The sequence below is a fragment of the Scheffersomyces stipitis genome, chromosome 3 (assembly GCF_000209165.1).
Source record: "Scheffersomyces stipitis CBS 6054 chromosome 3, complete sequence".
Lineage (NCBI taxonomy): Eukaryota > Fungi > Ascomycota > Pichiomycetes > Serinales > Debaryomycetaceae > Scheffersomyces > Scheffersomyces stipitis.
In genome coordinates, this window is record NC_009043.1 from 1,722,656 (window position 1) to 1,737,356 (window position 14,701).

General features: G+C 42.2%; 6 protein-coding genes across 6 annotated transcripts; 3 read left to right on the forward strand and 3 right to left on the reverse strand. All coding sequences in view use genetic code 12, as the record gives it.

The window, feature by feature from the left end:
- Nucleotides 1-1,460: 1,460 nt before the first annotated feature.
- Nucleotides 1,461-2,090, reverse strand: PICST_31086 (predicted protein; the record flags this gene model as incomplete). The annotated part of the gene is made up of 1 exon (XM_001383911.1): nt 1,461-2,090. One exon carries the CDS (start codon nt 2,088-2,090, stop codon nt 1,461-1,463), a length of 630 nt encoding a protein of 209 aa, XP_001383948.1.
- Nucleotides 2,091-4,420: 2,330 nt separating this feature from the next.
- Nucleotides 4,421-6,784, forward strand: PICST_88701 (predicted protein; the record flags this gene model as incomplete). Its single annotated transcript, XM_001383579.1, has 2 exons — nt 4,421-6,331; nt 6,416-6,784. Exons 1-2 carry the CDS (start codon nt 4,823-4,825, stop codon nt 6,782-6,784), a joined length of 1,878 nt encoding a protein of 625 aa, XP_001383616.2. The 5' UTR covers nt 4,421-4,822.
- A 730-nt stretch (nt 6,785-7,514) lies between these two features.
- PICST_8645 (predicted protein) lies at nt 7,515-7,877 on the reverse strand (the record flags this gene model as incomplete). The annotated part of the gene is made up of 1 exon (XM_001383912.1): nt 7,515-7,877. A coding segment is annotated over one exon (363 nt), but the record flags the coding sequence as incomplete, so codon positions are not given.
- A 344-nt stretch (nt 7,878-8,221) lies between these two features.
- PICST_77241 (predicted protein) lies at nt 8,222-8,999 on the reverse strand (the record flags this gene model as incomplete). Its single annotated transcript, XM_001383913.1, has 1 exon — nt 8,222-8,999. A coding segment is annotated over one exon (777 nt), but the record flags the coding sequence as incomplete, so codon positions are not given.
- Nucleotides 9,000-10,951: 1,952 nt separating this feature from the next.
- Nucleotides 10,952-11,641, forward strand: PICST_43962 (predicted protein; the record flags this gene model as incomplete). Its single annotated transcript, XM_001383580.1, has 1 exon — nt 10,952-11,641. The coding sequence occupies one exon, from the start codon at nt 10,952-10,954 to the stop codon at nt 11,639-11,641; it is 690 nt and encodes a 229-aa protein (XP_001383617.2).
- Nucleotides 11,642-12,655: 1,014 nt separating this feature from the next.
- PICST_88514 (predicted protein) lies at nt 12,656-14,591 on the forward strand. The gene has a single exon (XM_001383581.1). The coding sequence runs from the start codon at nt 12,841-12,843 to the stop codon at nt 14,506-14,508; it is 1,668 nt and encodes a 555-aa protein (XP_001383618.2). The 5' UTR covers nt 12,656-12,840; the 3' UTR covers nt 14,509-14,591.
- Nucleotides 14,592-14,701: the final 110 nt, after the last annotated feature.

Here is a 14,701-nt window from a genome sequence, read left to right on the forward strand (position 1 = left end):
AAGATTTCTCTTCGTCTTTCGTGAACAATACCAGTCTCTTGCTCATGTCGCATTGACTGTTCTGTCAAAAATGTACCATTTTTCCGAAAAGTGAACTTTCGAGCAATTCTGAATATCAAGAGCAACACCAGAGCAATGCAGACGTAAAGCTTCACCTCTAACTTTATACCTTACAAAGCTAACACTATTCTGTAGGGGGCCAAGCCTCTTCATTCGTTTACAGGAAATATTTTTAAGTTTAACCCACCTCTGTAAACTCAAAATGTCGAGGCTCATCCTTGCATATCACAATTCATTGTGACAATTTTGCCAACTTTTATATCCGACATGACATACCCCAGTTGTATTTTATGTAGTATTTTGTTCAATTAGAAAAACTTTTTTTTTAAAAAAAAGAATATGCCTGGCTCATCATATGACGTTTTCTCTTTCCAGAAGATTGCTCAAGACTTTCTGAGAACATACTTAATCAATCCATAAGCGAAATTAAAAATATCATGCTCAAACTAACGGCAACTGCTTCTTTCCTGCAAGCATGAAAGATCCATACCGCAGAAAGCATTCCTTCTATACATGATGAACAAAATGGTGCACGCGATATTTCTTTCATATATGAAGTACTGGATTCTCTTCTTTTCTCCCTACTCTTTCTTCGGCCACTATTTCTTTTTGCTTTGACTACATATCCTCCAATCTACTTCAAAGAACCAATCATGTCGTCAATCACTATTTTTGGACTCAATGAGATCACAGATACTTACTTGAAAGCCACCACGGGTGTTGTTTTAGGTCTATACATCAACGTTTTGATTCCATTTTTGTTCATTGCATACTTTTACGTTGTGCTTGAAAAAACGGGGATTACTGGTCGCTTAGTTTCAATGTTTAATAGCATTGCTTCTTCAGCTGTGGGCAGCCTTGTGTTTTTATCAATTATTCCTCTAGCGTTTTCTTTCTCGGTTATGACGTTCTTGAAGAGCTAGACGTGCCACAGTAGATTCTCTACTTGAAGTATATGGTATTTTTGAAAAATGTATATCTTATTAAACCTAGAATGTAATTAAGATAGTAAAAAGGAATTTGTTTCAATTGTGAAATGCTAGAAAGGATCGAAATTCCAATGACAATAGTATTAGAAGCAAGGGAGATGATTCAAAATCAAATATCTATCCTCTTTCAAATCGTTAACGACATTTCTCAATCGTGTACAAGTGTATAAGACCGCTTCTGGTATCCATAAACCACTCGAATTTACAAATCGTAGCTGAATTATCACATACATATATTCTCCTACATTTTTGGTGTAAACAGTACTACATGCATCTGCAAATACAAATATGAAAGTGAAAGATCATGGCAAAATCATTGGAAAAAAAAAACTAGAGATATTGCGGTGTGGGTTACTTGGTCCGTGACTCTCAATGAAATCACTTATAATGGCCACGAAACAACTGCACTCACTAGGTGTGATCGTCATTCTTTCCACCGCTGACACATGTACCACTTGAGCTATCTCCACAACTTAAGTTGCTTGGCCAATTACCATCTGGACCAATAAGCAAATATCCCTTCCAAGTTCCTCCGTGGGTTAACTCCATGCACCAGATATGGTCGTAGTGGCTTTTAATATAAGTTCTGTAAGCCTTATCTAATGAACCTTCGATTGTTGATTCTTGTGCTGTTGAACTACAGTCTCCACCAGAAGAAGAATAGACATAACGCATCTTACGAGAAGGAGTATCAACAACATGATGATGAACACCACAATTTTTGTTGTCAGATTCGTATTTTGCTTCACCAGCAGCCTTGTGGAAGACAGCATACCATGCAGCTGCAGCAGATGCTCCACTTGCGAATGCTGAGGCGACGCTAGCAACACCAAGAGCACAACTCTTGACATTTTTTCGTTCTTGAAGCCCTCCTTTTGGAACCCAATCGAAGCGATGATTTGAATAATCGACAATGGTATCATTTTCTAAGTTAATAGAGAATGCTGGAGCAAACGTGGTACCTTCTTCAATGTCGTCAATATGAATTCCTAAGATGGCAGGCGACATCAAAAGAATTGATAATAAGCTGGACTTCAACATTTTTCTTTATTTCTGTGATGTACTTTTCCTAGAAATAGGGTAATACTCACGATGCAAAAGAAATGATCCCAAACGGAGACATCCAGAGTGCCTATTTGTTTCATGACTAAATTATTGTACTTTGTGAATCACACCGAGCATAGTTGAGTGAAATGGTGAGTTTACCACATCTTTTGTAATTTCAGAACTTCTTATATGTCCATGTCCAGTATTATGTTGTGGATCACATAGATGGAACTATAATATCAAATAGCACACGACTCTCCGCATGAACTTATGTCCATCCTTAAATTTCATCAAATGCATTGCATTTCCAGTAATACTCAGTTTCAACATGATAGACACAACGGTATAAACCTACGGCGACAAAATTATAGAGCTCTACATAATAACCAGGTTAAGTTTTATGACCTCTTGGTAATAAGATAGCACATCTGCGGGGGGCTGCGGTTGCTATTGGGTTAGAAGTTCGATATAAAATCATTGATGTCGTCAGAATTTCTGGTTCTGACAAAGACTGAGCTAACATTTGGGCATGGATCAAATCATTCGGTACAATACGTCCACTTTCAATATATTGTTGATATGTCCAAGGTATTATAACTCCCTCAATAGCTTCATCATCTGCGGGTACATAGGCGCGACTGCTATCTAACGGTTCAGAATTCAAGCTTGAGTCTGAAGAATCATTACCTGAAGTCACAGGATATCCAAGAGACTGCAATGAGAATAAGAATAATGATAAAATAAATAAATTCATGAATTGACTCCCATCTAACGTACTTGGCTTATTTCACTGAAATTTCCTCTACTTTATAGATTTCAGACACAGGATCTTTGAAGTAACAGTTTCCGAGGTTACTAGCCTCAGATTGGATTCGATAGACATCCGAGACAGAAATTCTACATTTCTTTTGTTGAATAACGCATCAACTTATGGAGATGAGATGAATATGAAGAATATATAAAACCCAGAGGATTCCCTCTTTTTAAACAGATTTTAAATAGTTCTCCAGTGATTAATACAAGTCCATATCCATTAATCCAAAAAGTCCCAAAGGAAAACCGGTCTCTTTCTATATACAGGTTTCCCGTCAATGGACTTCTGTAAAAAATGGATTTGGGCCTTATATTAATCACAGAAGATCTTTTAACTTCTGTTTAAACTTGAGGGAATCCCATGGGAATTATATATCTTTCTTGTTATCCAATTACTTGAGAGTGTCAACAATTTGTAACTGGCAAACGCCAACATTCCAACATTGAACATTTAGTCTCTAGTACATGATCACGTAGGTAATCAATTGTAAGGCAGAAAATTTAATATCTATTTCAAACAGTTCAATTCACTTTATTACATTAGATATTACCGCAATTTAAAGGACAGTCTAAAACAGAAGAACAGTTCGTTCATATGTAGACCCATAGTATCCGTCATCTACAAGTCAAAGAAAGACCACTAGTTTGCAAATCCCCCTTCATGCAACTATTGGGATGTGATTGTCAATAGAGCAGCGCGTACGCAGAGAAGTTCAAGAATAAAAGTTATGACTGATTTTGCACCCATTACCAAATGTCTAGCATACAGTGTTGCAGATAATAAGCTTAGTTTTAGAGACCACTTCGACTGTATACAACTGTCCAAGAAGAGGGGTTGGCCAAAGACCAGCTGTGTCCGCAATCACGATGATCTTGTGTGGTGACTGCCAAGGGGAACGACATATAGTGAAATCAAGATTGTCTGCCAAATAATGCCTTTCAAACGACCAGACATACGGCACCGGTGAGCAACTCCAAAATGGAAGTGGTGCGACAATGTGGAATCATGCTCACTTTCAGGAGCTGCAATGGCCGACACAAGATCCATACCGCAAATGAAATGGTAGGAATGCCAAATGTGAGACATCTCCGCTGTGTGCAACAAGTTGAGAGGTGATCATGAAGCAAAGTTAGTATAGACATGGTCTGTGATTTTCTGTATGGGTAGGGACATGAACCATAGTAGCAGTGCCTTTATGTGATCCTGGCAAGGCTAAACTGTAAACCACTAAAACTGACTCGGGCCATCAGATGATAACGAGAGATATGACGCAGCACTGTCTGCCGGATCTGTGTCCGGGCTCGCAATCGCAAATGACCCCACACTCCCTCCCTTCTTGAAGCTGCTTGTTAGACCTCCAGATTAAGCAATCAGTGAGGTGAGCCGCTTCGCATTAAAATTGTCTAGATCTCATATACAGATTCTCCCAGTTTGAGTTGGTCTTCTCCTTTCTTTCAGTTCACTACAAGATTCTTTTTGATCTATTCCTATAACTTACCGACTGTGCTAGACTGAAAGCCTCATACTGGAACGTCTACTACAGCCTGTTATCCTCCGTCGTCATCAATAGTCATTTCGGTAGTGCCATAGCCTTCTTCTCCAGGCTCATCTCGATCTCTCTGATCCTCGGGCTCTAACCGCACACTTCAACTTCTACTTCATCATCACGAACATCATTTCGTATCATATCATCATATCCCGTTGCCAGAGTCCTTTCTGCGTCATCTTTTCTTAGGATCTTGTCTCAAATCATCGATTCATAGCTTCACCGCTGCACACATCACCATATCATTATTGGCCATTTCATAGCTTCTCCGGATTACCCTTTGTCTTTGATCATCCCTTGATTCATACTTCATAATTGTTAATTGATAATTCATAACTTCTTCGTAATATCCGAACACCCATCATTATGACAAGAGATTTGTTGCCGCCTGCTCCCAAATCAAGACACCCCGTAGTGCCCCCACATCGGGACCGTCTCAGAAATGGGCGCTACAACAGATGTTTCCAAAACTACTACCATCTGTACCAGTACTTAACGACCAACCCCTACTACATCCCCAGCGTCCGCCCGCTGGTCAACCACTGGCAGCTTCGGGACCTCCTTAAATACGACGCACCCTCCAACGTCGTCTATTACACCAAAAACGACTCTATTAATAAGTTGGACATGCTGCTGTTTGTGCTGTCGAGTCACGTCAACCTCCACTACTACCCCCGCTGCTACTCCCATGCTCCCAACGGGGTAGTCGTCACGGGCGGCTTGCTCACGAATAGCAGCAAGTTGTTTCTGATGAATATCGATAATTTGCTGCTTCTGGCACTGCCCCAACCTGCTGGAACTCCACGGAAAATCTCCAAGGGTTTGTTTCTGTTCTACAACCCCGAACTTGATGTAGCCAAAACCGTCCGTTTGGGCGAGATGATCAACAACGACGTCGCCGTTTACCCAGATTCCAACAGCAGCTACAGGGCATATGTCTGCAATAATGACTCCAATTTGTACTGTGTAGATATTCCCAATAATGATGGCTTCCGAATTGTGAATCGAATCAACTGTGAAATCAACACTTGTTTGAACAATGTCGTTAGATCTCCAACCAACGACAAGCTACTTGCGGTAACCGGCGATTCACTGTCAATATTTTTGCTTGACCCCACGGCTCTGAATCCCAACGTTCGCACAATCAAAAGTGGCCACGAGTCAGGCTTTGGAATAGCTTACCATCCCAATGGTAATTTGCTCTCTACAGTTTTTCAGGATGGTACCTGTTTGCTATACGATCTCAGAAATATTTCCTACAACAAACCATTGATCGAGATCAAGCTGACGAGACCTGGCCACCAGCTGGGAGCATTCCGGGTATGTAAGTTCCTGCCAGCATACGACGTGAACGATATGCTCATCATTCTGGAACACGTAGGCAGAGTTCATTTGGTGGATTTGCGCCATTTGGACTACTCAAACGTAGATGACCATCAGGTTATGGTCGTTCCCTATGCCTTGGACCAATATGGTGAGTATAAGGGAGGATTCGACAAGTACAATGCGAAAATGGCAGCCATCAATGCAGACAAAGAAGAAAACGAAAATGAAGACAATCAAAGCAGTAAGAATAATGATACTAATAATGATAGTGAAAATAGTAGTATCAATTCTTCAAAGTCGATCCATAAGCCTGTTGATATCTATTGTAATTCTGATTCGAAGCTGGCTCAGTTCTCCTCGTTCACGTCTCCCTTGGTGTTTGACTATGACTACTTGACCAACACCAATGACAAGTTGTTCAAGGACTTTGTGTACACGCCTCCGCCACAACCCTCGCCTCCACTGAAGGACCACTACCTTCTTCCACCCAAGTTCAACTATCCTCAATGGGATAATCCTCTCATTTCTAGTAGTCCTTGTAACAATCCTGTTTCACCTACATCTTCGCAGAGAAACTCGATAGCCAACACATTCGGTAGTAGCAATAACATCGGTAGTAACAACGATGACGAGCTTCAGCAGTCGGATTTCGACGATACCAACCCAGATATCGATGCTCAGTTGAACTACGTCTACAGCACAATGAGCGGCGGTGGCACTTTCGCATCTGGTTCTGGTTCCCGTGGATCAGCATCCACAGCACGCTCCTCACAGCCCACGCTCACGGATACTTATTCCCATTATACCAACTACTGCGACGATTCATACCAACAGCAGATCAACCATATCCATGGCGAGATGGAGCTTTCCGGGATCGAGTTCTGCACTCCCAGATTGGCCAACGAGAGCTACATCTTAATTGGATGCCAGGATGCTGGAGTAGTGATGTGGGGAATCAACGGTGCGGCCAGAAGAAGCTTCGGCAGCTATGGATATGTCTGATAGCATCTTGATGAATATTTCTTAGCGAATATTTTCGGTGTAAAGGTTACTTATGATCTAATAGCATATACGTTCTTGTTTCTCTTTGGTTATCTTCTTCAATCTACGTTTGTAACTCACAGCGAGTTCAAGGAATATTTACAAATGATAGGAGTATATCAGTTTATTTTGTAGCGTGATCTACAATTATGTTCTTCTTGTATCAACTTCAACCTCCTATGCAACTTTTTGGCTGCGAATCCTGAGCAAAAAAAATGTTGATTAAGTGGGGGTTATAAATATATGTACAAAGAGATTAGAGGTGATTTATATATCTTTATGTTTTTTTTATAGTTTGGGAATAAGTAGTTTATACTGTTGACTGCCACGCCCTGTAAGTCAGTTTCAGTAAATGATACAGCATGGACAGCATGAGTAGTAGGGAATAATCCTTTTCAATAACCAAGAGGGAGGAAACCGTTTGAAGACGTATTGTCGTATAAATTCAAAAAAAATCGTAATTCAATTGATGCTGAAGGTTGAAACATATAGGCCATGACAGTTCATATATCGCTGCTTTGAACAGAACAGATCTGCAGCGACTAGATTGACTCTGTAAATGAAATTGACTATCTATGGGCCAACAATGTTTCTAATCTGACCAACAAAGACCAGAAATGCAAAAGGAAGCTAAATCAGAAATAGCAGTTTTAGGGAGATTTCAGACTATGCTAATTTAGTTTTCAGAAGATAACAACCACTGCTCGTAATTACCCTTGACTCTCAACTTGACATCGTCGATGGCGGCATTTTCAGCCGTCTTGTCGTTGATGTATTGAATCTCCAAATTTTCGCACTTCTTGATTGACTCAAGAATGATGCTGCCGTCGAACTCCTGGACGTTTTCGAGGGAGTTTTGGATACCGTTGATGATGATCTTCACTCTCTTGAAGTTCAAAATCAAGTCTAAGGCAATCCATCCTTCGGAGTCCATATTCTTTCTTAAGAAGATGTCCCTAAGCAAGTTTTCTAACGAGAAGTAGTAGTCGATTTGTTGAGTCAACGCTTGCTCAGGGTCTTGTTTAGGTGAGATTGGAGGGGGAATCTGCACTGGAGCTATTGCCACAGGTACAAAATGGCCCATATGAGGTGGCATCACCATGCCACCGTTGCGGTATCCGTTATTCTGCTGACGGTAGTTTCTATTGTTTGGTCTGAACTGGCCGTTCTGGGGTCTGTACGGACGGTTTTGGAATGTCTGAAAGTTCTGGTTCTGGATAAATGGCTGCGGATGATAGAAACCGTTCTGAGGCAATCCCTGTGGTTGGGGCTGTTGACTGTACCTCTTGTTGTTGAACTGGCCATTATTGTTGGTAGTCGTATTGTTATTGTTGTTAATTGGGTTGTTAAAACGTCTGAAGTTCTTTTGGTTGTTTACATTGACCTGACCAAACTTCTGGAATTGAGGGTTGAACTGTTGGTACTGGTTGTTGATGTTGTTCACATCGAAGTCGCCAGCGTTATCAGGAACTTCTACAGCAGATTCTTCACCATTGCTGGCAACTTCTTCTGCATCATGCGCAGCAACTTCGTCTTTTTTGACAGATCCATTAGCTCCATTTTGCTTCTTAGCATTGGCACCACTGTCAGGAGAGCCCGACTGGTTGGAAGAAGCATTTTTATTCGTGGAACCGTTCGCGTTTTTCTTTCTGTTTCTAGTCTGTTTCTGGTTGTTGTTTCTGGTGTTGGGCAAGACTACCTTAGCATTCATGGGCAACCATTGTTTGGTGATAGGCTTGATGAACTTCTGCTGATTGTTCTTGCTGGTGGGCTGGTTCTCGATCTTGTCAGGAGTAGGCCACTTGTGCTCGTCAACAACTGAGGAGTCTGAAGCAAGAGACGTGGTTGACCAGGCGGACTTAAGCGGAACTGGGGCTGGAGCCAAGCTCTTCTTTTCCTTCTTGGAAGCGTTAGGAGTAGAGCCAGCAGATGTAGAAGGAGTAGAAGTTGCCGAGTTGGAGGCAGTAGAAGGTTCTGAATCACCAGTGACAGCAGCAGACACTTCAACAGTAGAAGAAATAGAGGCAGTAGAAGCAGGTTCTTCGACGGTCTCAGTAGAAGAAATCACGATGGAGGAAGCAGAAGAGGCAGAAGCAGCAATAGGAACAGCAGCTTTTGAAGCTTCCAGGGAGGTTCCCTTGGCAGCGACATTGGCATATGAGATCGTGGAAGCCATTATTGTTGATGCTGTTGATAATTCAAACGTAGAATTAGGTATCGCTTGTTTGGTCGTGAAGTGGAAAATGCGATATGAAAAATCGATTTTTCACAGAGTCTCTCTTTGATGGATCAGAAATTTGACAGATGCAAAAGATTCTAGGGATTTACGGCGCGTAGATGGACGGACGTTGCAGAACTAGTAATGAAAGCTTGATAGGTCTGGATCAGAATTGGCCAGACTGGGAGCTTTTGGGAGTTCTGAAATTTTTTTGGAACCGATTTAGTTGTAGAGCTGCAATTATAGCAGAGTTAACAGACTTTCTGGATGGAAATGCGGCGGGTCTGCTGGAATAGACAGTTCTTGATGGGACAGAAAGCTTGGACAATAGGCTGGCTGGAGTAAGACACTCTGTGGTGGAAGAATAGTGGAGCAACAGAGAGGGAAAGAAAGAAAGACGACGAAAAGTTGTACCTCTCTGCAAAATTTTTTTGCTAGTGCCAAATTTTTTTGTTTTTCGCCCTCACTAGGACTGCACACTGCAAAGGCGAGTGTGAAGAATAGAGAGAGATTGGCGAGAGCAGAGAATACAGAATACAGAAAGAATGGGGAGAATGGAGAATGGACAGTCTACTTGGAACAAACAGATACATAGAAAAAGAAAACGAGGATATAAGAAAGGGTTTATACATAATGGGTTGATTTGTATACGTTTGGAAAAAGAGAGATTTCAAAGACTGCTAAATATATGTACGTATATGCATATTATATTGAGACAATTTAGTGAGAGAATGTCGCTAGGCTGAGGAGGAATTTGACCGTGAATCATGAGCTTTTCCCAGATCTGGGTCTAGTTTCTTCTGGTTTTTTCATTCAAGTAACGTTCTGTTAATTTCACCATCAACTTGTAATATAGTACTAGCGTCTTTCTCTCTCTCCCTCCGACTTTCTGGCCTGATTAGCGGATAATAGTCGCCTCGGTTACCCAAGCTGTCACTCCGGTACATGGAGCCTCTAAACTCTCTGAAGACAGTAACGTCCACCAGCCTCCAAAGTACCGCCCGGGCGTACATATGAGCACGACTGTACAGAACTTTCAGGAACCGATTGCAACCTCTCCAAAGAGTTGTAACTCGAGGTGAAGGTGCCTAAACGCGTCGTTATCTGAGAGAAACAAGAGGCGAAAGCTAGCATAGGCTTCTACAACGAGCTGGCAGTAGCAAATTTGCCCGAGAGTTTTTATTCTGCGACTCTTTTCTTGAATCTGACGATTTCTGCCTCTTATCGCATTCTGGATTTAAGTCTTACCAGGCTATTCTTAAGTATGGCTAACTTCCCTTCAGTATGTGCCAATTCTTAACTATGGGCTTTCAAAATGGAAAAACTCTACACACTACTTGTGAGTCTTAACTATGGGACTCGAGAGTTTAACCTATCCGCACTGTTTATACTCTCTTCCTCGGCTCAGGTAACGTGACCCAGCTCAACTCAAAAACATCCACAATCCTTGAACTCTTGACCAGACTCTTCCTCATCCAGCACTGATCACACTGCCATTCACGTAAGCGCCGCCAAATATATCACTCTGTACGAGTCTCTACTACTCGTGAATTGTGCTAGATCGTTTTGTCCAGCCTTTCACCCTTAACTCGCGAATCTCACCGTTCCCTCGTCTTCCCCGTATTTTTCATACTAATCTGCTGCCCCACATTTGGATCTGTGTTTAGATCTTCAACGAATATCACCAGACACGAATAGACAACACTTCCTTGTCTCTGCAGTGAATTGACACACTAGGCAGTACCAAGCCATAGCTTCAGTTGTGTTCACGTGTAGGTCCCTATCTCTTGTTCGTCTGATTGTTCCTTGCGAGTCAAGAACCACACGTCAGAGTTTTCAGGCTTCTCACGTTTTTCAATTTTTCACTTTTGCCGGAAAATTTTCAACTAGTTTGATTCCAATTTTCAGCCATGTCGTCGATTCTAACTAACCCGCTCTACCGTCCTCTTCTAGAGATCGTTAAGTCGGCCCGGAACGGTATTGTTTATGGAGGAAAAATCAGATTTCTGCATGCTTTGGTCATCAACTTGCTCTATCGTTCTGGACCTCCTTTACCCCGATTGCGGGAGATTCTTCAAGCTACAAAGAACCATGCCGAAGTATTAGCTGGTTTTGCCATCATTTACAAGATTTGCTGCAAAATTTTGGCCAGCGACTCTTTCTTAGGTCCCAAAAACGGTAGGCTTATCAAGTTTTTATCAGGAGCGTTTGGCTCGTGGATCGTGTACTCGCAGCACTTTGGCTACTTCCATCCCGGGATAACCCACCAGATCACGTTGTACTGCTTCTCCAGAGTGTTGATTGCAGTAGGAAAGATACTATTGGATTCGTATTTGGGTCATGCTCAGCCTCAGTTCAAGAACTACAACGGTAACATCATTCTCTTCAAGGATCTCACCCCCAACCAACAGAAAAAGTTGAAATCAGCGATATACAACAGATCATGGAAGTATTTTGCAGTGTTCACCTGGGCTCTAGTGATGCTCATCTACGACTACCAACCGCAATACTTGCAGAGCTCGTTGAGACACAGCATGGCTTACATTTACGATGTTGAAATGGATACCTGGAGCACCTGGAAGGACTTCATAGGTTTATAGAGAGTAATAGTAGATTGCCTGGTGCACACTAAAAATCATATAAAGCCAGCAGTGGAGTCTATGAATAAATGCGTAATGACTACAGTTGCAATAGAGTGTAGATTCAGAGGAGCGAGTAGATATCAGCGAGCCGCCATTTGTGGAAGAAAAAGAATTTGTAGCAGTATCCAAGGAACCGTATAGTACTAAAGTCAGACTATTGTATACTATTTAGGACTGTCTAAGAAGCGGAATATGAGTGTCGTATTTTATGTCCAAAGTAATGGTTGCGAAATGTAGAAATGAAAATGAAAGCGTACTGATCTGCCTCTAAAATTGAGCAGACAGAACTACCAATAAAGAGTTGACTCATTATCCAAATAGAAACAGATATCCCAGCAAGAACAGGACGGTGAGTCTGGGAGTAGAAGAATCTGGAAGACTGTGATTACTTAAGATACTGTGACGTGTGTAATTGCTGCGGACTACGGCAAGAAATCAAAAATGTAACACCTTTTTCCAAAAGAGCGAGGCGAATAGTTAAACGAAAAGGAACTGATGTTCCATTCTTTTCTGCTAGAGTCTCCATTCAGTATTCTACATTCACTACTTTTCAATCTGTCAATCTCGTGTAACTGTTATTTTCTTCAGCGTAATTTTTCATTCTTTTTGCAATACTTTTACAAACTGCCAGTGCTTTACTTTTTGCCCTTTGGCTGCAGCCATGACACTACTGAAGTGCTGCTGTAACCCACCAATAAAAATTCCTCTTCTACTTTTCCGTAATTTGATTTTCCACTGCTCCACATTTTGCTACTCTTACTGTTTGGTCTGCTTCTTCCACCTTCTATGGCTCCACTACTCCCGAGCCGAGTCTCGCTTTAAGCCCACGCACTATTTTAAACAATGAAGCTCTAAAACTCAGTATAACCTGCACACAACCCACCCAATATGGACACGCTGTTTCTCCAAGATTTACAGATTTATAAGCGTCGATTTTTCACTTTTTCATATACCATTTCTCTACTCGAGTCCAATTGATTTGTTCCATACTCTTTCTACTTCATACGCTGTATACGTAGTATATTAGTTCCCACTATACGAGAATATCAGTATTCAAACTCAGTGTATTAGTTTTCAGTATTTTTCTCTACCAGAATTACTACTATTACTAATAAATACTCCATCTACCGCTACTACCTAGTACAATATATCATAGAATGAAGTTCTGGAAATTCTCATCTTCTGTGCTTGCCACCCTTCTCGCTGTCGTCTCTGTCCAAGCTTCGGGACCAGCCGAAGGCGACGCTGTCGCCGATCCAAACTCCGCTGTCGTAAAGCTTACGGCCGAGACATACAAACAGTTCCTTGACGAGAACCCTCTTGTTCTCGCCGAATACTTTGCCCCATGGTGTGGCTACTGTAAGATGTTGGGACCTGAATACGCCAAGGCTGCCAACTCGTTGAACGAAACCAACCCAAACATCAAGTTGGCCCAGATCGACTGTACCGAGGAAGAAGAACTCTGTCGTGACCAAGGTATCAGAGGCTACCCTACCTTGAAGGTTGTCTCCAACGGCGCCTATGCCGACTACGATGGCCCCAGAGATGCCGCCGGTATCGCCAACTATATGGTCAAACAGTCTTTGCCTGCCGTCCAAGTGCCAGCTGACGCTGACGCTTTGACTGCTGCTATTGAAGAACAGACCAAGCCATATGTCATCCAAGTAGGTGCTTCTACTGACTCTGACGCCGCTTCCGCCTACGAGCAAGTCGCTAAGGCCAATAGAAACGACTACTCTTTCTTCTCAGTGGAAGAGCCAGCTTTGGTCAAGGAATTGAACACGAAGTTTACCAATGTTAAAGTAACTGGCAAGTCCCCTTCATACTACGTAGTCCATCCTGGTCAATTGGATGACGTAAGAGAATTTGAAGGCAAGGACATCAATGCTGACACTTTGACCCTGTTTGTTACCACCGAAGTTGTTCCATACTTTGGCGACATCAACAGAGACACCTACTTGACATACATGGGTTCTCCATTGCCTCTCGGCTACTACTTCTACAACACTGCTGAACAGAGAGCTGCTTTTGCTGACGAATTCTCGAAGTTGGGTAAGCAATACCGTGGAAAGATCAACTTTGTCGGTTTAGACGCTACCCAATTCGGAAAGCACGCCGAGTCCATCAACATGGACCCAGCAATCGTGCCTTTGTTCGCCATCCAAGACACACCAAACAACAAGAAGTATGGTGTTAACCAAAAGGAAAACCCAGAAGGTCCATCTTTGAAGACGATCAAACAGTTCGTTGCTGACTACCTCGACGACAAGTTGACTCCTATCGTCAAGTCTGAAGATTTGCCAACCGAAGAAGAAAAGAAAGCCAACCCAGTTGTCAAGTTGGTAGGCCACAACCACAACGAAATCATCGAAGATGTCTCCAAGGACATCTTTGTCAAGTACTATGCTCCATGGTGTGGCCACTGTAAGAAGATGGCTCCTATCTGGGAAGAATTGGCTTCCGTTTTTGGCTCCAACAAGGACGACGCCAAGGTGGTCGTTGCCGACATTGACCATACCAACAATGACGTCGTTCTTCCCTTCGAAATCGAAGGCTACCCAACCTTGGTTTTATATCCTGCCAACGGTGAAGTTGACGAAAAGACCGGCTTGAGAAAGCCAGTTGTTTTCTCTGGCGCAAGAGAATTAGATGCCTTCATTGACTTTGTAAAGGAAAATGGTGCCCTTGGTGTTGACGGCCATGTATTGAAGGCTGCTCAAGACAAGGCAGCTGCTGAAGCTGCTCCTGAAGAAGAAGAAGAAGCCGCTGAAGAAGTTAAAGAAGAAGCTGCTGAAGATGAGGATGTTGAACACGACGAGTTGTAAGTTTCCTGAAATCAGGCTATAGCTTTCTGTATAATGTCATGTTTAAAAGTGAGTGCAGTATTGTAATATAAACTTGAATTTGTATTAAATTGTAACTATGTTGTATTCGTTCGCTTCTTTAGCTAGAATATAAGTAGATGTAGAGAATCAAACCTATTCTGTTAGGGCAAGCTTTGATACCATTGCTGTGGTT